General features: G+C 33.8%; 1 protein-coding gene and 2 pseudogenes across 1 annotated transcript; all 3 read left to right on the forward strand.

The window, feature by feature from the left end:
* The first annotated feature begins 14589 nt into the window (after window positions 1-14589).
* LOC148570038 (uncharacterized) lies at window positions 14590-16095 on the forward strand (annotated as a pseudogene).
* Window positions 16096-16197: 102 nt separating this feature from the next.
* On the forward strand, window positions 16198-17374 carry LOC148570039 (uncharacterized; annotated as a pseudogene).
* Window positions 17375-20818: 3444 nt separating this feature from the next.
* On the forward strand, window positions 20819-22085 carry LOC107634241 (transcription factor bHLH162-like). Its single transcript, XM_088509728.1, has 3 exons — window positions 20819-20989; window positions 21084-21437; window positions 21942-22085. Exons 1-3 carry the CDS (start codon window positions 20819-20821, stop codon window positions 22083-22085), a joined length of 669 nt encoding a protein of 222 aa, XP_088365854.1.
* Window positions 22086-26145: the final 4060 nt, after the last annotated feature.

Consider the following 26145-nt stretch of genomic DNA (forward strand, 5'->3'; position numbering starts at 1 on the left):
GAATTTTTAAATTTAATGAGGAAAGAGAAAAACAATAAAATGACACCACACTTAAAATTTTTAGATCAAAATAAAGAAAGCAAACAAGAAAATTTTGAATGTCAAGATGAACACCAAGAACACTTTGAAGATCAAGATAAACACCAAGAACAAATTTTGGAAATTTTTAAGAAAATAAAAACACAAAGGACACCAAACTTAAAAATTTTTTATACTTTAGACACTAATAATTCGAAAATGCACAAGAAAAACAAGAAAAGACACAAAACAAGAAAAACTAAAGATCAAACAAGGAAAATAAACAAGAACAACTTGAAGATTAAGAAAGAACTAAGAACATATAATTCGAAAAATTGAAAGAAAAATAAAATCATGCAATTGACACCAAACTTAAAACATGAAACTAAACTCAAACAGAAGACTAAATTATAAGGTTATTGATTTTTTTAAATTTTCGAGAATAATTTAGAAAAAGAAAATAAGGATCTTAAAATTTTAACCAAAAACAATAATAGACAACTCAATTTTAGTGACTCTAAATCAAAAAGATAAAAAAAAATTTCTAATCTGAGCAAAAAAATAAACCGTCAGTTGTCCAAACTCGAACAATCCCTGGCAACGGCGCCAAAAACTTGGTGCACGAAATTGTGATTCACACTTTTCACAACTCCGCACAACTAACTAGCAAGTGCACTGGGTCGTCCAAGTAATATCTTACGTGAGTAAGGGTCGATCCCACAGAGATTGTCGGCTCAAAGCAAGCTATGGTTATCTTATAAATCTTAGTCAGGAGATTAATGATAAAAATGATTTTGTTATGAAAAGTAAATAATATGAATTAAAAGGTACTTGTGATTCAGTAATGAAAAATAGGCTGAGGTTCCGGATATACTCTGTCGTCTGAATCTCTGCTTTCCTACTGTCTTCTTCTCCAAACACGCATGGCTTCCTTCAATGGTAAGCTGTATGATCCTCTCGGATGAAAAATACTAGGCACGGTCTCTGCACGGCTAATCAACTGTCGGATTTCTCGTCTCGGATGAAAAATACCATGTACAGCTACCGCACGGCTAATCATCTGTCGGTTCCCACTAGCATCGGAATAAGACCCTTGTCCTTTTGCACACTGTCACTGCGCCCAACATTCGCAGGTTTGAAGCTCTTCACAGTCATCCATTTTTAGATCCTACTCGGAATACCACAGACAAGGTTTATACTTTCCGGATCCTAGGAATGCTGCTAATTGGTTCTAGCCTATACCACGAAGGTTCTAACCTCCGGACTCGGTCCGTGGATCAGAAACCCAAGAGATACGCACTCAAGCTGTCGCCCAATGACTATGTTGAGCTCAGATAGAACGGAGTGGTTGTCAGGCACGCATTCATAAGGTTGAGGATAATGATGAGTGTCATGGATCATCATATTCTCCATATTGAAGTACGAGTGAGTATCTTAGAATAGAATAAAGCGTGATTGAATAGAAAATAGTAGTAATTGCATTAATCCATTGAAACACAGCAGAGCTCCTCACCCCCACCTATGGGGTTTAGAGACTCATGCCATCAAAGATACAATATGAAGTGTAAAAATGTCATAAGGTACAAAATGAATCTCTAAAAGTAGTTTTTATACTAGACTAGTAACTTAGGTTTACAGAAAATGAGTAACTAAGTGCAGATAGTACAGAAATCCACTTTTGGGACCCACTTGGTGCGTGCCTGGGCTGAGCTTTCAAGCTTTCACGTTCATATCCCCAAAGTTGGCGTTAAACGCCACCCTGGGTGCCAGAATGGGCGTTTAACGCCGAAAAAGGTGCCAGTTATGGCGTTTTACGCGAGAAAGTTTTAGGCTGACTTTGAACGCTAGTTTGGGCCATCAATTCTCGGGCAAAGTATGAACTATTATATATTGCGGGAAAGCCCAGGATGTCTACTTTCCAACTCAATTGAGCGCGTGCCAATTTGGCTTCTGTAGCTTGAGAAAATCAATTTCGAGTGCAAGAGGGTCAGAATCCAACAGCATCTGCAGTCCTTTTTCAGCCTATGAATCAGATTTTTGCTCAGGTCCCTCAATTTCAGCCAAAAAATACCTGAAATTATAAAAAAACAACAAACTCATAGTAAAGTCCAGAAAAGTGATTTTTGAATAAAAACTAATAAAAATAGAATAAAAAGTAACTAAAACATACTAAAAATTATGTAAAAACAATGCCAAAAAGGGTATAAATTATCCGCTCATCATTTCCCTGTCTCAGTGTCCTGTCTCTGTAAACAAACACAACCATAGAGATCAAAGAAGGCCACTTTTAGTATGATCAAGGAGAAAGTTAAATGTAAAGTATAGGGATGGAAACACAAACTACTAACATCAATAGACAGGCAAATTTTAATAAAAGCAGTGGGTGAGGCTATCCCCACATACCCTTTATCCTATTTTCGACTCCCAAACACTCTCTTAAAAGAGATGCATGGAATTCTCCAGCAGTTTTGGTGAGGCCAAAACAGGGTAGAGAAAAAGATGGCATGGATAAGGTATTGTGATTTGATCGCCATCCGAGTTTCATATCTTAAATCGAACTCATACAGCTTTACTGCCCATTGTAGAATCCTCCCAACCAAGTCCGTTTTTTGTAGAATTTTTTTCATTGGTTGATTAGTACGGACTTTAATGGTATGGGCTTGGAAGTAAGGTCAGAGTCTTCGGGATGTAAGAACAAGGGCATAAGCAAACTTTTCTATCTTTTGATAATTTAGCTCTGCCCCTTGTAAGGCTTTGCTGATGAAGTAGATAGGTTGCTGCCCTTTTTTGTCTTCTCTGACCAAGGCTGAGGCTATAGCTCGACTTTCAACTGACAGATACAATACGAGTTCTTCTCCTTTAATAGGTCGGGTAAGAATGAGTGGTTGTCCCAAGAACGCCTTGAAGTCTTAAAAGGCTTGTTCGTATTCAGGGGTCCACTTAAACTACTTTTCTTTTCTTAGGATTGAATAGAAGAGAAGTGACTTTAGGGCTGATCCAGCTAAGAATTTGGATAGAGTTGCCAGCCTTTCGTTCAGCTGTTGTACCTCTTTGATGCAGGTCGGGCTTTTCATGTTAAGTATAGCCCGACACTTATTTGGGTTTGCTTTTATGCCTCTTTGGGTCAGCATGAACCCTAGGAACTTTCCAGCTTCTACTGCGAAGGTACATTTTGTGGGATTTAGTGTTATCTCATGCTATCTTATAGTGGAAAATACCTCAGAAAGGTCAGACAGTTGCGTTTCGTCTTCTTGAGTTTTAACAAGCATGTCATCCACATAAACTTCCATCAGTTTTCCTGTGTGGGGCGGAGAATACCTTGTTCATCAATCGTTAGTATGTAGCTCCTGCATTTTTTAATCCAAAAGGTATTACTACGTAGCAGTAGTTTGCTTTTGGAGTTATGAACGAGGTCTTTTCTTGATCAGGTCTGTGCATTGGTATTTGATTGTATCACGAGTAGGCGTCCATGAAGGAGAGATATTTGTAGCCCGAAGCCGCATCGACTAAGGCGTCAATACTGGGGAGTGGATAGGGGTCTTTAGGGTAGGCTTTGTTGAGGTTGGTGTAGTCGACATACATTCTCCATTTTCCATTTTGCTTTTTCACCAATACGACGTTGGCTAGTCAAAGTGGGTATTTCACCTCCCTTATGAATGCTGCTTCGAGCAAGGCCTGCACTTGTTCCTCCATGACCTATGTCCACTCCGGTCCAAGTTTTCTGCGTTTTTACTGGACAGGTCGGGAACCAGGGTATACAGTGAGCTTGTGGCACATTAGGTCGGGGTCTATGCCAGGCATGTCGGAAGCTTTCCAGGCAAAGAGGTCAGAATTTTCCCTCAAAAAGTCGAAGAGTTGTTCCTTTAGATTTTCTTTTAAGTTCGCGCTTACTCGTTGTCTTGTCAGGGGTGTTTCCGATTCGGACCTCTTCGGTCTCACCTTCATGTTGGGGGCGTAGCTCTTCATGAGTTCGGGTTACCCCCAATTCAATAGTGTTGACTTTCTTTCCTCCAGAATTGGTTTTCAGGCTAAGGCTCTTATTGTAGTATTTTCTTGCGAGCTTTTGGTCCCCTTTTACAGTGGCAATTTTCTCGGTTGTGGGGAACTTCATGCAGAGGTGAGGAGTGGATACGATAGCAGCAAGCTTGTTTAGGGTTGTCCGACCTATTAGGGCGTTGTAGGCTGAATTTACGTCGACCACGATGTAGTCGATGCTTAAGTTCCTTGACCGTGTAGTGTATAGCGAGATGAACCCCAGGAGTTGGATTGGGATGCACCCTAAACTGAACAAGCTATCGGGGTATACTTTTAGGTCCTTTATTTCTAGCCCGAGCTTGTCGAAGGCAGGTTTGAACAGGATATCAGCTGAGCTTCCCTAATCTATCAAGGTGCGGTGGAGGTTTGCATTAGTTAGGATCATTATTATTATCACAGGGTCGTCATGTCCGGGTAACAGACCCTGCGCGTCCTCTTTTTTGAAAGAGATGGTGGGCAGGTCGGTCGGTTGACTGCTTTCCCCGACTTGATACACCTCTTTGAGGTGTCTTTTCCGTGAGGACTTTGTCATCCCTCATCCTGCAAATCCTATGTTTAACATATGGATGTGGCGCTCTGGGGTGTGAGGAGGGCGTTGTGATCGTCCTTCCTCTTCTTCCCTTCTTTGCTTTCTCGGGTCATCCGACCTATCGGCCAGATATCTGTCGAGCCGACTTTCTCTGGCCAGTTTTTTTATGACGTTCTTTAGGTCGTAGCATTAGTTGGTGAAGTGTCCATAGAGTTTGTAGTATTCACAGTACTCAGTCCGACTTTCGATCTTCTTGTGTTTGATCAGATAGGGTGGTGAAATTTTCTCTGTCTGGCATATTTCTCTGTAGACGTCCACTAGGGATACTCTGAGAGGAGTGTAGTTGTGGTATTTTTAGGGTTTCTCCGTACTTGGTTCTTCCTTCTTCTTGGGTTCCCGTTCCCTATCCCGGGGTGAGTATGGTAGATTGGACTTTGAAGAGGGTTCCCTTAGTCGAGAATTTTTTTTCATGTTGATGTATTTTTCTGCCCTTTCCTGTACTTCATTTAAAGAGGATGGGTGTCGCTTGGATATGGACTGGCTAAATGGTCCTTCTTTCAGGCTGTTGACTAAACCCATGATTGATGGCTCAGTTGGCAGGTTCTAGATTTCTAGGCAAGCTTTGTTGAACATTTTCGTGTAGTTCTGAAGATTTTCCTTATCTCCTTGTTTTATTCCTAGCAAGCTTGGGGCATGCTTTATTTGGTCCTTTTGAATGGAAAATCTGGTTAGGAATTTCTTGGCCAGGTCGTCAAAACTGGTGACTGACCTGGGAGCAGGCCGTCGAACCACTTCATTGCAGCTTTTGTTAAATTGGTTGGGAAGGCTTTGCACTGAGTCGCATCAAAAGCATAAGCCAGATACATCCTACTTCTGAAGTTACTAAGGTGGTGGCTCAGGTCGGACGTTCCGTCGTAGAGGTCCAAGTCTGGTGATTTGAAGTTCCTAGGAACATTAGCCTTCATGATCTCTTCTGTGAATGGATCTTGTCCTCCTAAGGGGCTTTTGTCCCAGCCTAACCTTGCGGTCCGGGTTTGGAGGTCGGTTTCCATCTTCTGGAGTTTCTCTTCTAGCTCCCTATGCCGCCTTACTTCTCTTCTTAATTCCCGTTCGGCCTCTCGCTGTCGCTCGGCCTTGCGTTCGACTTGTCTCAAGCGATCTTGCTGTCCGTGGACCATGCTTAGTATTTCTGCCGCTGGGGGTGCTTTTCCCCTTCAGGATGGCGTGTGTCGGAATGAGTTTTCTTTGGATGATGGTTTTTCGGGGGGTGTCTCCCCATGGTGTGGTGGTGGAGGAGGGAGCACGACAACGTGGTCCTCCGTCTGTGCTTCTTCTTCAGGTTTAGATGCAACATGACCGTCGTCTAGTTGTCTGTCCGCCATGATCGTGAGATGACTTTCAGGTTCCCCGGAAATGGCGCCAATGTTCCGAGAGTTACTTGAAACGTTGAGTTAGGTCTGAACGTGAGGTCCAGATCCCCTCAAATGGCAGCGTCCGACTTGCTGACACCGAGGTGCTGCCTGTCCAAGTTCCTCTTGAGGAGGTGGGTGGTGGTACCTGCAAGAGACTCCGATACTTAAGTTATCAATGACTTTGAGCAGGGTTTTTGTAGATTAGAATGTGAATTATACCTAGGGAGTGCCAGTGTATTTATAGTAGAGTTTGATGACCTCCTTGATGGCGGTAGTTCTATCTTATCTTATATCTTAGGAGTTTGTTGAGATATTATCTTCTGGATGAGATAGAGATTTGGTCACTGCTTTCTAGAAGCAGCGACCTCGCCGCATTCGGACAAGTATCTGACCTCTTTAAAGAGGTCGAGTAGGGGATGGAAGGACACATTTTAAGGTTGGTCCTTTTACCCTTATTGGGCTCGGCCTTGTGTTTGGGCCAGGGTATGAACATTTACCTATCTGTGCGCCTGAGAAAATGGCCCGAGGAGGTCCAAGCCCTGTTTTGTGAATGACCATGGTGAGGTGACACTAATGAGCTCTTCTGGTGGTGCCACATGAAAATTAGCATATTTCTGGCAAGGCTGGAATCTTTTAACAAAGTCGATTGCTTCCATTTGCAAGGTCGGCCAGTAGAAGCCTATTCGCAAGACTTTCTTAGTTAGCGATCTAGCTCTCAAGTGGTTTCCACAGATGTTGCTATGGACTTCTTGTAGAATTTCTTTTGTTGATGTGGTCAGAACAAACTTTAGTAAGGCTGTGGAGATTCCTCTTCTATAGAGTACGTTGTGAACCAAAGTATAATTCTGTACATCCCTTATAAGTCTCCTTGCCTCCTTTTCCTATTCATGGAGGATATCAAATTTGAGGTATTCGATGATGGGGGTCATCCATCCTAGATTTAGGTTAGTGACTGTCAGTGCATCCGGCTTGTCGACTTCTTTGGTCATTGAAGGGGTGTGGAGAGTTTTCTGAATTAGACTTCTATTGTTGCCCCCTAACTTGGTGCTAGCCAGTTTAGAGAGGGCACTAGCTCGGCTGTTGAATTCCCGAGTTATGTGCTTGACCTCTGCTTCCTGAAATTAGGCTAATTGTTCTAGTGTTTCTTCCAAGTACTTCTTCATGTTGGGATCTTTAGCTTAGTAAGTCTCATTTCTTTGAGAAGTTATTACTTGAGAGTCACTAAACACTATTGATTTTGCAGCTCTGACTTCTTTGGCAAACCTCAAGCCAGCAAGCATAGCTTCATACTCTACTTGATTATTGGTGGCCGGAAACTCAAATTTCAATGAAAGTTCTATCCGAATTCCTTCTTTATTTTTAAGAATGATTCCTGCTCCATTTCTGGCTTTGATGATTGATAAACCCCAATTTTGTAGTTTCCATAGTGTAGTTTCGATCATGTTGTAGGTAGAATTCTAGAGAGAGAAGCTCTCCCTTCTCTCTAGAATTTAGGGTAGTTTAGGTCAAATTTCCTTAGATTCAACTTTTAATTCTTGTTTTGATTTAGTTTTCCCTTTTAATTTCTTGTTGTCACATCTTTGCTCTTCTAGTTTTACTTGTATTTCCCTTATTTTGTTGTTTTTATGTTCATGCACTCTTGTTGAATTCCATTTTTCTTTAATGCAATTTTATGTTTCCATATCTCTTTTATGTTTATCTTCATTGTTATTGTTGATTTCTTGTTCATGTTAGTTATGGGTTTTATTATTTCTTGTATTTTGTGATGTTTACTTTTATTGCACTCTAGGTGTTTGTTAAAATGTTTTCACTAGTTTTAGAGTAGTTTTCTTTACTCTTGGCCTAGGTTAAGGGAATTGGGTGACCTTGAGTCATTGGGTCTCATTGAATTAGTGATTGGAGAACCCTTAGTGGTCAATTTGATAACCATTGACACTAGCCTACTACTAAGTCCAATTAGTAGCTAGGTTAGGACTTATGGATTGATGTTGATCAAGCCTATTTGACGTACTTAATGCTTAGAGGTAGACATTATACTTACTTCGAGCATAGAGGTAGACTTAATGGGTTGGTCCCTCATAATTGTCAATATGTAGTTTGTAGACAAGGATGGTGATCTCAATTCCCATGCTTAGCCAAGAGTTCTTTTCCTTTCTTTTATTAGTTCTTGTCATTTACTTTCTTGTTATTTACTTTCTTGACCATTACAAATCAAACCCCCTTGTTCTTCATAGCCAATAATTGAGCACTTCATTGTAATTTCTTGTGAGACGACCCGAGGTTTAAATACTTCGGTTAATTTTCATTGGGGTTTGTACTTGTGACAACCAACATTAAAACTGTGATTGAGCATTGCTTGTCAGTTGGAAACTATACTTGCAACAAACTTATTTCCTCTAACCGAGAAGAAATTCTTAGCCGACGGTTTTGCTCTTTCAATGATCCATCTACATATAGATGCCAGGCTGTAGGGATCTCCTTGGGCTCCTGTATACTTGACTAAGAAGTCGACCAGGTACTGAGATTTAATTGTTGTGCGAGTTTTGTATTTCAAGTTGAACTCGGACAGCTCCACAATCCATTGTAGCATCTGACCCATAACATCTGTCTTCTAGAGGATGTGCTTCATGGGTTGGTTACTTCATACCTTTATGGTATGGGCCTGGAAATAAGGTCAGAGCCTTCTAGAGGTGAGAACAAGGGTATATGCAAACTTCTCTATCTTTTGATAGTTTAGTTATGCCCCCTATAGGGCCTTGCTGGTAAAGTAAACTGGTTGTTGTCCATTCTTGTCTTCTCAGATGAGAGCGAATGCTATCACCTTGCTTGTAACTACCAAGTACAGTATGAGTTCGTCCCCTTTTTCAGGTCAGGTAAGAATCAGTGGCTAACTAAGGAAGTTCTTGATGTCTTCAAAAGCTTATTCACATTCTTAGGTCCACTCGAATTGGCATTCTTTCTTTAGTATTAAAAACATAGGTAGAAATTTCAAGGCCGACCCTGCCAAGAATATAGATAAGGCTGCCAACCTTCAATTCAATTGCTGGACCTCTTTGAGGCAGGTCGGACTTTTCATCTCCAGTATCGCTTTACATTTATTCAGGTTGGCTTCAATTTTCCTTCGGGTGGGCATGAAGCCTAAAAATTTTTTGGCTTCTACTGCGAAGGTGTATTTGGAGGGATTTAGTCTTATTCCACGCTTCCTTATTATGTTGAATACTTCAACTAGGTTGGATAAGAGGTTGATGTCTTGTTTTGTCTTAACGAGCATATCGTCCACATATACCTTCATCGACTTTTTGAGATGAGATTAAAACACCTTGTTCATTAGTCGTTGGTATATGGCTCCAACATTTTTTAATCCAAAAGGCATTACCATATAAGAATAATTAGCTCTTGGAGTGATGAAAGAGGTTTTTTCCTAATCCGGCTTGTACTTCAGGATTTGGTTATATCCCGAATACGCATCCATAAAGGACAAATGTCTATAATCCGAAGCCGAATATACCAAAGCATCAATGCTAGAAAGAGGGTATGGATCTTTGGGACAAGTTTTATTGAAGATAGTGTAATCAATACACATTCTCTATTTTTCATTCTGTTTTTTCACGAGTACGACATTGGCCATCCACAAGGGGTATTTCACTTTCCTTATAAACCCAGCTTCTACCAAAGCTTGGACCTGCTCTTCAATGATTTGCACTCATTTAGGACCGAGATTTCATCATTTTTGTTGGACAGGTCGTGAATTCAAATAGATGGTGAGCTTATGAGTCATGAGGTCGGGGTGTATTCTAGGCATATCGGAGACCTTCCAAGCAAAAGGTCGTAATTTTCTTTAACCAGGTCTGCTTTCAATTATTTCTCCAAGTTTGCTCCTATGCTCGTTGTCTTTCCAGGTTAATCTCCGATTTGAACTTCTTCAGTCTTTCTATTAGGTTGTGACCTCAGTTCTTCTCGTGTTCGGACACCACTGAGCTCGATAGTATTAACTTCTTTTTCTTTTGTACATCTGCATAGGTTCAAGCTCTCATTGTAGTATTTTCTTGCTAATTTCTGATCTCCTTCCTCGGTGGCTATTTCTTCTAAGGTCAGGAACTTCATGCACAAATGAGGGGTGGAGACGACGACAGCAAGTCGATTTAGTGTTGTTCGACCTATCAGAGTATTGTAGGCTGAAGTTACGCCAACTACAATGTAGTCTATACTCAAAGTTCTGGACTTTATACCTTTATCAAAAGTAGTGTGTAAGAGAATAAAACCAAGAGGCTGGATGAGCGTGTCTCCCAATCCAAAAAGAGTGTCAAGGTATGCCATGAGTTCCTTTTCTTCCAATCCTAACTTGTCGAAGGCAAGTTTAAACAAGATGTCCGCCAGCTCCCTTGGTCCACCAAAGTTCTATAGAGGACCATTGTCCTATAGAGATTTTCATTAGCAAGTATCATCATTATCACGACAAGATTATCATGTCCCGGTGTTATCCCTTGTACATCTTCTATCATGAAGGAAATAGTGGGTAAGTTGGGGGAGTCGACCTCCTCACCGACTTAGTAGAATTCTTTCAAATATCTTTTGTGGGACTTAGTGACTCCGCCTCCTGCAAAACCTCCATCTATCATGTAGATGTGTCTGTCAGGAGTTCGAAGTGGCCGATCTCGCCACCTCATGTCTTCATCTTCTCTCTTTCTTTTTTTTCCGGATCATCCGATCTTTTTGCCCAGTATCTTTCTAGCCGACTTTCTTCATATAATTTTTCTATCACATTTTTTAAGTCGTAGTAATCGTTGGTGGAATGTCCATATTTCTTGTGATATTCACAGTATTCTGTCTGACTTCCTCTTTTTTTTTTTGTTTTTGATGGATCAAGGAGTTGGAAGCTTTTTGGTATGGTAGATTTCTCCGTAGATGTCAACAAGAAAAACTCTCACGGGAGTGTAGTTATGATACCTTCGAGGCTTGTCTGAGTTGTACTAATCATTTTTCTTTGCTTCTTTCTTTTTACCTCAAGCCTGGTAAGGAGGATTTTGTCTTGGAGCAGGTTCTCTTAGTTGGGTGTTCTCTTCCATTTTGATGTATTTTTTTGCTCGCTCTTGTACCTCACACAGGGAAGTCTAGTGTCGCTTTGATATGGATTGAGAGAATTGTCCTTATCTAAGGCCATTAACTAGCCCCATTATCACCACTTTTGGAGGTAGAGTCTGAATCTCCAAACATGCTTTGTTGAATCTTTCCATATAAGATCAGAGAGTTTCTCTGACTTTTTATTGACCCCTAGGAGCTTGGAATGTGCTTGATTTTGTCTTTCTAGATTGAAAATTGAGTAAGGAATTTTCATGCAAGATCGTCGAAGCAGGTCACAGATCTTGGTGGCAGACTATCGAACCACTTCATCACCGCTTTGGTTAACGTCGTCAGGAACACTTTACAATGAGATGCATCCGAGGCGTCAGCCAAGTACATCCGACTTTTAAAGTTTCTTAGAAGGTGTCTTGGGTCGGTCGTTCCATCATAGAGCTCCATGTCGAGACTTTTGAAGTTTTCGCTCCCAAAAGGAATTCTTTCCGATTTGCATGATTGTTCTGACCTCGAAGGTCAGATTCTAATTTCAAAAGTTTTTCTTCTAGTTCTTTTCGTCGTTGTACTTTCCTTCTCAAGTCCCTTTCAGCTTCTCTTTGACGTTCAATTTCCTACTCGGGTTGTTCTAGTCGGCCATGGTGCCACTAGACTAGCCCCATGAGTTCTGTTGGATGTCAGTTCACTACATCCTCTGTTGGGTGTATTTCTGAATTGATTCTTCTAGGGAGAGGGTTTCACAAAGTTCCTTTATAATTAGAACTTTCTATTTTATCTTGTCGCGGGGGTATTACTATAGCAAGATCGTCGTTGTGACATTCTGGCTCGGATTCAGACGCTATGTGTCCATCTTCAAGATGATCATCCACCATGATTGGGTGTAGACTTTCTGGCCCCCGTCAACGGTGCCAATGTTCCGAGGACTACTAGAAACTAGGTTGTTTTGGTCTTGAACATAAGGTCCAAACACCTTTGGATGGTTTGTTCGACGTCTTCTGCTGCTATGCTGCCACCGTCCGACGTCTTGATGAAGGTGAGGAGTGGTACCTGTAAGAAATAAGTTAGCAAGAGTTTCAGGAAAATTTTTGTAGATTGGGTTCGAAATATACTTAAGGGTGTCAGAGTATTTATAAGTGTAGACGTAGAATAAATAATCACTTTTTAGAGTGGTTCCATTTTTGGTGGTAGGTGGTCGTTTTCCTCTTATTAAGGATGTTGTTAAGGTTTTCTTTCTAGAAAAATAGAAGAGATAGTAAAAATTGGTTACTTGTTTAGATAAGTTGGATTGAACTCATGTCGTTGTGTCCGACCTCTCTATGAGATCAGATAAATATTGATTAAATCACATCTTTTAATTAAATTTTATTCATTTTGACTCTTGAATCTGACTGTATGTTTGGGTAAGGATATGAATAAGTTTTATAATATTGATTTTTTTTTTTACATATTGGTATGAAGACGGTGAAACAAAGCTAGAAGATGACCCAATGGTGATATAATGCTGGGTTATAGAAAAAAATTAATTGAGCTGAATTACTAGTCTGTTGCATGGGCACAATCAGTAAGGGCAAGTTCGTGATTTTGAGAAAAAGGAAGGGCAACGTCGAAAAACATGAGACAAAACGAGGAGCATTTCCGTCTTTAACAAGCTTTAACACATTGTTTGGAATAGCAGATTTTGAAAGGAAAGAAAATGAAAGAGTAGAAAATGGATGGAAAAGCCCATTTTCCATTGTTTGGATCAGAGAGGAAAATGAATGGAAAAAAAAAAGTTACCATGGGGCCCATACAAATTTTTTCTTCTCAATGCTGCGAAGAAAACTGCAAGAGAAAGCTAAACAATGTTAAAATTCCAAAGTTACCCTTTCAGTAACAAAAAGCAAAATTCCTAACCCACACTCTTCTTCTATTTTGCTGTCAGTCTTCAACAGAGCCACGTAGGTTCTCACCGTCCTCAACATCACTAGCAGCTTCGTTGTTGTTGTGAAAGCTCCACCGCGTCTTCATCCGTGTATCTGACAGACGAAGGTGAGTCCTTTTCTTGCACATAATAGTATGAACGAAGGATTTATTGAGTTTAACAGACGTCTGAATCCCATTCGTGATAAAAAAAATTGCAAATAATCTTCTAATTCTATCTTCGAAAGAGACTTCCTTTATAATTATAGTTTATCCAAGTTTAAAAGTTTCATGTTCGAAAAGTTAATTTTTTAAGCTTTTCTAACCTTAAAATGTCTGTGCTCTCTCTCTCTCCCCCCTCCCCCCTTTTCTTTTTTCTCTCCAAGAGCCAACCATGTGCCCATCACTGAAGGGTTCTCGTTTCTACCTTTATGATTAATCTTTGTAGTACTAGCAATTTAATACTATAGTATACACTTAGATACAATAACAAAGCCACTGAAAAGAACTTGAATTGGTAAAAAGAAATCCCTGTTAGCAATTTAATACTATAGTATACTTGTTTCTAACTTAAGGTATAAACAAACACTATTCAAAAAGACGGATAAGTTAGTATGGTGCAGCCAACAAATTAAAGGCAGAGGCCTACTTGAGTAAGGAAAACATGTTTTAGAATATTCTTTGTTAGGGAAGACTTTTCTGTTACAAGGCTGGTTGTGGAACTACTCCGCCATACATTTATGAGCTTTTGATGGCCTTTGAATTGGTTTCGTTTTCCAGTTATTATACAGTACACATTTTTCTATTTGTTCTCAATTGCTCATGGATAAAATATGTTTCCTCCTTGAAAAGTTTAAGAAATTTTAATTTCATACTTTATATTTAATTTTGCTAAATTTTAATCTATATGTATGTAATGATAATTACCATTGATAAGTTCTAATTATATTCTTATTGTCTAAAAGTAGAGATTAATTTTTGTGTTATATACTTATATTAGTATACTATAATTATTAATAAACAAAATTTTAAGGAACTGGGAGTTTCAAATTTAAATTTTAATGTTCATAGAATATGTATACATGTTGTTCAGTTATGGCAATTATTTATACATGTTTGACTTCTTAACTTTTCTTTTTATTTGTTTCCTTTTTTTGTATTGATTTGATTTTTTAATTATATCCTTTTTTATTTCCTTTTTTATCTGCACAAGAAAGCATTTGTTCAACGGATTTTCAACAATTTTTTTACATAATATACAAAATGCTGCATTGGTTAAATTAGTTTTTGGCCATCTAAATTATTAAGTGCTTTTAGTAGCCAAGTTTACTGAATTTTGGTGCTAATCCAATGCATTGATTAATATATCATGTGATTTACAGTTTTTGTTTATCATTTATGACAGTGAGCTTTGGAATCGAGTTTGGCATTTACGAAGTTTGCGATAAGTACCTCATAACAAGGTATTTTTATACAGTGTAACGTGACACCATAATTTTATATAAAACTTTAGTTTTAGTTTTTTTGTTCACAACAAATGAATTGCTAAAACGTGACCACATATGTTACTTTCTAGTTACGTTTATTATTGATATGTTCACTCTAAACATTATATTTTCATAGATGGATGGCGAAAATATCGAGGATGCAAATGTAGAAGACAAAACGAACGTCATACCTAACTTAGGATTTCAAGTAAATCAAGTCACTTCTACTGACCAGTATCATCCTGAACCAATACAAATCTTAACTTGTGTCAAGGAAGAGTTAGAAAAGAGACAACATATTTGTGTCACATCTCTTTCATGTGTTACGGTGCATACGTTGTATTCTTTAGAATTTTTATCACAATATAGGCCTAGGCAAATCAATTACGAAAACTTGGAAAGAGAAAATAGGCGTACGCAGTTAATGACACAGTTACTGACGTCTGAAAAATGCCACGATGTCATACGTATGGGCCCTGAAGCGTTTAGGCAGTTATGTCAAAAGTTAAGAGGAACTGGTAAAGTAAAGGATTCAATTCGCTCTACTGTTGAAGAGCAAGTCACTAAATTCCTACATATTATAGGGCATAATGTGAAAACTAGAACCATGTCTTTCTTCTTCCACCGCTCAGGAGAGACAATTAGTCGTCACTTTCACAATGTCCTACATGCTATTCTACCGTTAGAGGGAGAGTTCTTCAAGCAACCATCTGGTGAAGATGTTCCTTATGAAATACATAATAATAGTCGATTCTATCCATTTTTAAGGTACTAACTCTTTTAATTTAGTTAGTGCCATTTATGAAATTGTGTATAAAATAATTACAAAACTGTTATGTGAATATGTCAACATACTTTTGAAACAAGGACTGCATTGGAGTCATAGATGGAACTCATAGTCGTGTGAAGGTATCAAGGGTGGAAGCCCCTTGTTTTCGGGAAAGAAAAGATCATCCAACACAAAATATTTTAACTGCTTGTGGGTTTGATATGAAATTCACGTATGTCTTGGCTGGTTGGGAAGGAACAGCCTCTGACTCAAGAATTTTTAAAGATGCTTTAAGTAGGAAACATCCACTTTGAATACCCGAAGGTTTGTGATAGTGTTATTTATGAAGTCGTCTATATAAAGTTAAATTCATAGTCACAGTATACAATACTTTAATTTGTGTGTGTAACTGGTGTAGAAAAATATTATCTAGGCGATGCTGGATCTATGCTAAAGCCTGGGATACTGACACCATATAGAGGTGTTCGGTATCACTTGAAAGAGTATTCAGTACGTGAGCCACAAAATCCCAAAGAATTATTCAACCACCGACATTCTTCATTAAGAAATGTCATCGAAAGATGTTTCAGAGTTCTAAAGAAAAGATTCCCAATTATAGCCGGCGACACAGAATCTTATTATTCATTTGAAACTATGCGAGACATTTTTTTGGCATGTTGCATACTGCATAACTTTTTAATGGGTGTCGATGTTGATCAGTCTATAATTGATGCGGTTGATCGAAAGTTGCTACAAGAACAAAGCATAGATAGATCACAATCAAATCAACCACGTGATGAGGAATATAGGCATGCATCGTTGTTAAGAGATAACATTGCATTCGAAACATGGAATGTGTATCAATCATTATAGGTGATTATGTTTCTTATATGTGAATATGTATATATATGTATGTATAGTTTCCACTGAAAATTGTTTGATTGGATTTTTTATGGGATTGTTACAGGTTACATAATGCCAAATAAGGAAAATAAAACAGCAGAAACCAATCAACCTTCGAAAGACAATTTAAGATGGTCTGGTGATATGGATGAAGTTTTGCTAAATGCATTAGCAAAGGAAGCATCGAAAGGTAATAGGTACGATGGCTCGTGGACAACTGAAGCATATGCCAATGTTGTGAGGACTTTGAGCATAGCAATAGGCCCTCACATAACAAAGAATCACATAAAGAATAGAATGAAGACATTGAAAGATCATTTTGCTGAGGCATATGAATTATTTCATCACTTAAGTGGATTTGCATGGAATCCTATAACTAGAAAGTTTGAAGCTGAAGATCGAGGAAGTGTGGCAAGACTTCATTAAGGTATCTTAAACTTTGCTTTTATTACTTATACTATTGATGAAGTTAGTCAACGAGAAATCACAAGCAGAAAAATGGAAAAAAATGCAAATTAAGCATTATGATACTTTGAAGGAGTTGTTCGGAGCTGATAGAGCTACTGGTAAAGGGGCTGCTACGTCACGAGAAAGGATTTAAGAAATTGATAGAGATCACATTGATTTGAATGACTCATTTGGAAACATTGGATTTTCTGACATAGATGTTAATATGGGACATGATACCCCAACGTTTTTTGCTAATTTAGATTCACCAAGTGCTCCTCATAGTCAACCAAATCAATTAGGTGGGACTTCAACGTCAAGAGGAACAAAGCGCAAGTCTCCTATGAATAATTTTTTGGAGGCACAATATGAGAAAGTTGCTTTGGGAATTACTACCATGACCGATGCTGTCAAAGAGGGTACTTATCTGTCTAGCAAGCTACATGACGTAGCTCAGAGGCAAGTTGAATCAGCTGAGAGACAAACTTCTGTGGCTGAGAGGCAAGTTTCGGTTGCCGAAAAGCAAGTCTCGTTAATTGAAAGACAAGTTGCAATTGCTGAAAAGGGGTTGGCTATTATGCAACAAAGTAGGCCTCGCCTTTATAGCGAATCAGATGTGTGGGATATGTTGACTGAATTGGGTCTGATAGGTTTAGCTTGGATGCAGTGTTATCAGTTTTTATGTGAAAATGAACAGAAAAAGCGCCAAATTTTTGGGATCCCACCTGAAATGCGATTGGATGCTCTTTTTCATTTCATGACAGCTGCTGGTGTTCGCTTAGGAGATATGGTACTTTCATAAAATATTAACCATTACAGGTATAACTTTTATACGCACTTAATTTCTGATTAATTTGAGATTATTTCTTTCATTAATTGATTATGGGTTTCTGAGTGTCATATACTATGGGTATATCTTCATGTATTTAAAGAAGATATCATTTTCTATTTTATTTATGTTAACCATGGTTGGAAATCACTTTATGTATATATACTTTGAGATTGATTGGTTGTTTAAATAGAAAGTCATCGATATAATAGATTATCATGATCAAAGTTGATCTTTGAATTAATTTGTCTTTGTTGTATATGCTCGTGCAAGATTCATAATTTGAAAATGTTTGGGAACAAGAAGTACACTACTTAGTACAAGTAAAAATCGATCATGTGTTAATATTTTTGACTCGGAGAAACTTTATTTTTTTGACGTAAATGGGTACAGATGGCTCAGACTATGTAGAATTGATTTTTTGGAAGTAGGCGATGTCGCTGACCATGAAGAATTACCCTTTTAAAAAGTGTTGGCTGATGATAAAATAGTACTCTTTAGGAGTTCTTTTAGTTATTACTTTTTTGGCGTTTTGTTAATGTTTATAAAAATTGTATATGATTTTTGATCGCACATACTTAAAAAGAAATGCTACCAACTTTTGATAATATTTTATTTTGTAAATACAATTTAGTGACTTTTTTTAAATATGCTTAAGGAGATTAATGATGTAAAGTATGAGTAGTTTTTATTATTCTTTTACGAGATTATTTATTTATATATTTTTTAAAAATATATATATATTTTTATTTATGACATTAAAAGATAATAGAAAAGAATAAATTCATAAAAATAAATTCAAAAAATATTAATTTTAATAAAGAAAACACGTTAAAATTTTGAATTATAATTTGGATAATTTATTTATTAAAAAAATAATTTAAATACATTGGTATATTATAATTTATATATAATATAAAGAAGGGTATTAATATAATTTCACTTGATTATGATTTTCTCTCATTTTACTTTTCCTTTCATCCAAACACAAGAAAAAATTTTTTCTATTTTTTTTTTCATCCATTTTCTTTTTATCTAAACAACATAAAAGAAAATCAACTTTTTCTTTCATTTTCTTTCCTTCCATTTTCTTTTCTTTCATTTTCTTTTCTCTCATTTTCCATCTTCCATCTAAACAAAGTGTAAAGTACCATTTGTCTGAGTCCTAAACATGTGTCAATCATAAATTACCCAAAAAAAAAAAATGATGACTCGTAATCTTACTAAACCTAGAAAACATATTATTAAATTTTTACATGATCTTAGAAATACAATTTTTTTTTTAATATTAGTTTTGGTCCGTAAAAATATACAATAATAAACCTCTACATTTAACACACTTTCCTCCAATATCTAAAATATTCAGTTTTATAATATTATTGCCCATCATTTAAAGTTTGTGAAACCATGTAAATTTGAGATAATACGTAAAAGATTGAAGTAATGCATGGTGTAATTTATATATTTATGTATAATTTTATACACTAAAAATATTTACAAATTGCATCCGTATTATAATGCAAGTTTATCTTTTGAAATTTAAATTTAATTTATTTGTTTAAATAAATTGTCGGAATGTAACCAATTTATGAAATTATTTTTAGTTGATAAAATAATCTATAAAATAAATATATTTATAATTTTATTGTTTAATAATAAAAATATAATTTTAATTTTTTATGCTGAAAATTAATTTAAAAATAAATCAACAAAAGATATATTCATTATTTTCTCTGTTTAAAAACAAATCCACTTCAACAAACTAATGGTATTTTCTAAAAGAATAAAAATAAAAATATTAAGATGCCCCTAATTTGTCCTAGAATAATAAAGTAAGAATGGTAATAGTTTTGCCAAAATGTATTTAGCATTTGAAAGATTTTATTGTCATTGACAAGATAATTTCTTATAGAATAAAATTTATGCAATATTCTAAATGCCAAATTTAATCCTTAAAATTTTACACTATAATCATCATCAAGATGGTTTTTGATTTTTTTTTTTTAATATAAAACTAGTATCCGAACTTTTCTCCATGAAACATAATAGTCCCTGCGAGTACTTCTGTTTCATAGTTATTAATGGCGTGTCGTGCCTCAGTGGAATGTTCAGGGGACATTATTGGAAGAAGATTTGAGAGGGAAGAAGGAGAAGCGTTGGAAGAGAATGCTTTGTTGTATTTGTTGGTAAACAGTAAGTGTGAAGTGTTAACAAAATGTAGGCTAAAAAGTTTTGATAACAATTTGATGTCAAACTTAAACAAATTTCGATGACCAACTAAATTTAAATGTGAAATTTATCAGGTACTAAAAAGTTGAACATTTATTTCTAAATTTATCGACAATTTAATAAAATAGCTAGTTCGAAAAAAAAACTATATTATCCATGAGACTCAAAAGTATTAATTATTTAATAAAATAGTCAAATATAAAAAAAATTAGAAAAATTAAGACATCAATGATGATGGTTTAGAAAACTAAGAATTTCTTAATTAAAAATGAGCTATTTATTGTTAATGAAAATAATCTATATTCGTTTAAATATTGTGAGATTATGATTTAATAATGCACCACATAATCCTTACTGTTAACAAGAATAAAAATGAGTTAATACTTAAACTATCTCGTTATTAAATGTTTATATTTTTTAGAATTCATGTTACTTTTATATAAGAATATTCAATTATATATTACTATATTAGTAAAAATAATAGTTTTTTTATTTATTATATAAATAATTATTTAAAAAATTAAATATAATAAAATATAAAAATATTATTTATACAATAAAATCAATTATTATGTATTTGTGTATAAATACATGTATAATTTAATTTAATTTAATTTATTTTTAGTTTATATTTTATATTTTAATGTATATTTTATTTTGATGATTAATTTTGGTGTATATCTAATAGAGTTGAATCGAATAGTACTTAAATAAATAATGTTATTATATCAAAATTAAAATCCAGTTTTCTTCCGTTATTTATTTTAGGTTGTGAGTAACTTGGATATATGATTCCCTGAATGAATTGAAAACGTACAGCGTAGCTAAGACACAACACGGAAATTCTCCTAAACGTCACGTTTGTATATTCCAAGGTTGAAAATTTCTAATGCGACGGCAAACGACTCGGTAGTAACTACTAAGTACTAACATAAACAAAACAAAAGAGAAGATGGATTCAAAAAAGTGACGTCTCCGAAGTGACGTTTAAATTTCTTTTCCATTCTCTTCTCTTTCTCCTGGCTTGTGTTGTGTTCTACGATTCCATTATATATTTTCTCACTTGCTTTTTACGATCACTGTACACTGTTCCATTTCCAAACTATTTTATTCCCTGAATGCCACGTCACAATCGCACACTCCATTTTTCTAAGCTTATAAATACCTCCTTCCAAGTCCCGCACACAAATGAATTCACTAGTTTTTCATTATATACCAATAATAATGGATCGTGGAAGTCAACCCTCATCTTCAACCACCAACAAGATTGAAAGAAGGCTCATTGAGAAAAACAGAAGGAACCACATGAAGATGCTTTACTCCAAACTCAACTCTCTTCTCCCTAACTATAACCCCAAGGTTTCCTTCATTTTCCAATTTCTCTTGTAAATCTCTATTTCATTTTTACAAATTCTCATATTTATTTGAATTTTTGGTGTGGATGATTACGAAGGAAGCGTTGCCACTGCCGGATCAAGTGGACGAAGCTATAAACTACATAAAGAGCTTAGAGGAGAAGGTGAAGACAGCGAAGGAAAAGAAAGAGGACTTATTGGAAAGAATGGGAAGGAAAAGGACACGTGGCAGTGGCGGTGGCGGCGATGGTAGTGGTTGCAGCAACACGAAACCGCCACAACTTGAAATTCATGAAACTGGTTCATGTCTTGAAATTGTAATGACATGCGGGTTAGACAACCAGTTCATATTCTATGAAATAATTCGCATACTCAATGAAGAGAACATCGATGTTAAGAGTGCTAATTCCTCACTCCTCGGAGATTCCATGCTCCATGTTCTCCATGCAGAGGTATATAAATATATCAACTATGTTATGTATACACAAAAAAAAAAAAAAAAACATAAAATTAATTTTTTTTATAAAATAGTTATTAAAATATTGAATATATTAGTATTTTTGTAAATTTATATACTATCCACCACCTCCTTTATTTTCTCCTTTTTCGATTCCTCAAAATTGAAGGCCATGAATGCATCTTTCATGTTTAATTTCAATCTCAAATAACCCTAGAGTGTGTTTGGATGTAATTTTATCATTTTATCTTTTAAGTTGCGGTTGTAATTATAATTATGTGCGATTTAGTACAATTGTGACATAATTAAAGTTGCACACCCCAATTTAAAATTATTCAAACAACTTAAAACATAAAACAGTTAGGAGAATAACATACATGGATGATTTTTAATTTTTTATCCCTTAATTAACACTATTTTTGTTATTGTATATAATTAAGCAATAAAATAGTTATTTAATTGAATAAATTTTAATGATTTCTCTCTGGGTTTTGTGCAGATTCCTCAGCTATTGATTCAATTTGGGGCGACTAAAGTGAGTGAGAGATTGAAAAGGTTTGTGAATGGATCAGCCAGTGATATTGAATTATTGCAACCAGAGTTCTGGGATTTAGAGATTGACACTGATATCTGGAGCTTCTAGATCTCTTGCAAATTCAAATAAGCAAGGATTTAGTACCTATATCTAGATGCTATGTAAAACATGCTTACATAACCATAAGCATTTCATACCAATAATAATAATAGAGGTATCTTTAATTTCCTGACAAAAAATGACTTAATAATAAACAGCATATTTTAATTTCCAATGTAAATAATATAGATTTGAAGGTATTATTTTGACCTAGTTAGCTCCTAATGACTACAAAGCTAAGAGTTTTTTTGCTATGGTTTATGACTAATTATTCAGTTTCAACATTAATTCAGAAACATATATAAGACCCAAGAGATATATAGAGAAAGGAGTGAGAGAAGATCTGTTCATATCTTTTCAATTCAGAAGCTAGCTACTTTTTTTTTTTTTTTTGCTTAAAATTAAAGTAAATGACTTCCAAGTTCTAAAACAACTCTATATGTGTGAGTATTCGTTGCTGGATTAATCAATTTATAGTAATTAAGAAACATTTAGGGGAATATATGTTGATTCCCATTTTCATACTAATTAATTAGGGATTCCCTTAATTTCATAAACAAAATTTTGTCCTAGGTTTGCTTCAAATCATTATTGCATTAGGCAGTCTTTTGCCAACAGCATATTTAGCTAATTTAGTTTAATTAGGTAATATATATGTTATGTATATGCATGTATCCATCATGAACTCCTAAGCGAGATCATCAAATTATTGTTTAAATGAACGCAAAATTTGTATTTTATGTGGAGTTGCCTAGAACCTAGAAGGTCTATAATGATAGAGGAAAATATAGTTTTCATTGAATCTTTTTTCTTAGTAAATATATAGTAATTATATTATGAGTAATGTTAGGTAGATAAAATATTATAGATAATAAATAAAAATATATAATTAAAATATTTATATGTTAATTTTTTTTAATTATTTTTTTTATTTAGTTATACTAAAAGTTAATTCTAAATTTAATGTGAATTAAATTTTAAAAAATATTATTTTATTATTATTATATTTATAATTTTATAAATTTGTTCTCAAATAAAAATTTTGATATTTTAATCTTAAAAAAAATCTCAAATCACCTCAATATATTTTATTAAAAATAAAAATATTTTATATTTAATTAGTCTCTATTTATTAAAAATATCTGAAATTATTAATTTTTAACCTACAGAATAAAATAATAAGTAATAAATTAATACCAATTTATTAATTATAAATATTATGTGTTTAAAATTATACATGTTATACATATAAAATTATGGATGTTAAATTAAAAATTTTAACAACTTCTACTATAAAATTCATATTTTACATATAGACTATTAGAAAATAAAAAATAAAATATAAACTATAAACAAAAATTAAGAAATAAATTTTTAAAAATAATTATTAACTCATTAATTAAAATCAATAAATAAACTTATATATTAATATTAAATAAAAATATTAAAATAATTAAAATTATGATCTATTAATACACATATGAGATAATAATTTAAAAAATATAATAAGACACATAGTTTAAAATTTGGTAATATTAATTATAAAAATTTATTAATTATTGCCATCATATGTATGAAATTATGAATGCTATAAATATAAAATTGTTATTGATATGAAATTATATATGTTATGTGTATAAACTTATGAATGTTACGAGTAAATTTGTCATTGGATAAATTAATTTAAGTATTCGATATTTTTTTAAATCTAATTATGATAAAATTTAAAAATATTTGTATTGACAAATCAGAATAAATTATTATTCAATTTTAAAAAATATGAAACAAATATTATATAAGTGAAACAATAAATTAGTAATTACAAAAAATTAATTAAAATTAAAATTTAGATTACTCTAATTTTTACAATATTACGTAAGTACAGTAAAATAATAAAAAAAATAAATTAATGATTAAAAAAATCAATTAACATTAATAATATTCAAAGTATATTATATATTATGATTACTCTTTAATGCAATAGTATATATATGAAAATTAAATTATAAAATATCTCATTAATATATGGTATGTTATATTCTAATAATTAGAAATATAATATGATAAGTTGAATGATAAAAGAGTGAGATAAAAAGTTAAAATATAAAAAAATGATATAAATAAAATTAAATTAAAAAATTTTTAATTAATTATGGTTGAATTAATTTAGTCCCACATATTTTCGTTATATTATTTACACTATTGAAGAGAAAGAGCGATAGAGCGCCTTAGCTTGCATATTTTTCTTTTTTTGTTTTTTTTTTCATTTAACTCAAATAGAGTGGTAATAAGTTTAGTATATGCTTACATTTCCCTATTACATATTATCATCCTAAGCAAGTCATCATATTATACTTATTCACAAAATCATTATCACCTTATCTAATTCAGTATTTTATGAAAACAATCCTTTTGCTTGCATAATTATGAGAACAAAAATAATATTTATATGCTAAATTATTAGTCATTATATATTTATATATAAATACATGTAGTTTAATTTATTTTTAATATATATTTAATATATATCTTATATTATTAATTAATTTTAATAATTAATTTTAATATATATTTAACATGATTAAAATATATATATATATATATATATATATATATATATAGACCGAGAGACACAATAAGTCTTAAAGATTTTTCACATGATTAGTAAATGGTTCAAAAACTTTTGGGTTTAACATTAAGTATTGAAGAAAATATTCAACATCATGTCCGTGTTGATTTCAATTAGAGTCATAATTTAAATATATGTACATTTCCGTTATGATATGTTTCCGTTCCAAAAAAAAAAAAATAGTCAAAAGCTAAAGTCTATTTGATTTTCGTTCTTATTTTTTAATTTTAATTTTATTATATATTTTTTTAACAAAAATATTATGAAAATTAATAAAATTCTTAACTTTTACACAGCTTTTTTTAAAAACAAAATTCTAAAAAATAAAATAAATAAAAATACTGGCAATATATATATATATATATATATATATATATATATAGACAGAAAATTAAATGTCTCCTCCTTGTGAGATATCATCTACATACTAAAGAGGAAGGGTAAAAAATCACCAGTCAAAATTGAATTTAGATCAACAACAATTTAATGGTTTCATTCCTTTTATAAATTCTCAGATAAAATGCTTCGACATTCTCGTCAACTCTTTTACTGGTCATTTTCTTTTTATCTTTACAAAGCCATCTTCAAGGCATTTTCCATTTTAATTCCCCTCATATATGAGATGATCTTACAAATCTATATTAAATAAATATTCTTCTCACAATAATATAGCTTTGCTATAATCATCAATTTTCAAGCATTTCCAATTTCCGAAATTTTGTTCCATATTGTGTATGTTATCACAAACCCTAAACAGAAAATATTTTGAAATTTATTATGTTATAGGAAGATTTAAGCTAATTTTCTTCTTATTGTTAATCATATAATCATTCATATTACCTCTTTCTATCAATTTAAATTTTTTGGATGAATGATTTCATAATACTCATCGCTCATCATGTCTGACGTTTATCTATTTTTTGCAAGTATTTTAATTTTAAAAAAAAAAAGAAAAATGGTGTAGAATATTTCATATTCAAAAGTTAGATTTCGCATTTTTGGTCAAGTTGTAGTCCGTAACTGTTCTTTTCCTTCTTTTTTGTTCTGTTTATTTTTGAAGTCTAATTTTTCCTTTTTGGTCAAGTCTTGTTTTGCTTTTATTTGCATTGCATTGGTAGTTTCCACTATGATACATGCATTGATATAAATAGTTGTATTCAGAAAAGAAAATGTTTAGGGATCAACTAGTGGTGCAATCAAGATAAATTAGATCCCAATAAAATTGTTTTATAAGAGTCCACTTAATTTTATTTTAATTTTATTGACAGTACACAATAAAAAATTAATCACACAAATTTTAATCTCTCTATTTTCATATTTACGTGAAAATTTTTAATCTCTCTCCATATTTTTGCCCACCACCACCGCAGGGTTTTTTTTTTTTTTTTTTTTGTCATCTCTCTCCATATTTGTCTGCTAGTCTTTGCTCATCTTTCTCTT

The sequence above is a fragment of the Arachis ipaensis genome, chromosome B3, assembly GCF_059453495.1.
Source record: "Arachis ipaensis isolate K30076 ecotype BB chromosome B3, ASM5945349v1, whole genome shotgun sequence".
NCBI classification, from domain to species: Eukaryota; Viridiplantae; Streptophyta; class Magnoliopsida; order Fabales; family Fabaceae; genus Arachis; species Arachis ipaensis.

Coding starts and splice junctions, on each gene's coding strand:
- LOC107634241 (XM_088509728.1), top strand. CDS start 20,819: ATGAATTCACTAGTTTTTCATTATATACCAATAATAATGGATCGTGGA. Junction 20,990..21,083: donor TCCCTAACTATAACCCCAAG/GTTTCCTTCATT, acceptor ATGATTACGAAG/GAAGCGTTGCCACTGCCGGA. Junction 21,438..21,941: donor TCCATGTTCTCCATGCAGAG/GTATATAAATAT, acceptor GGTTTTGTGCAG/ATTCCTCAGCTATTGATTCA.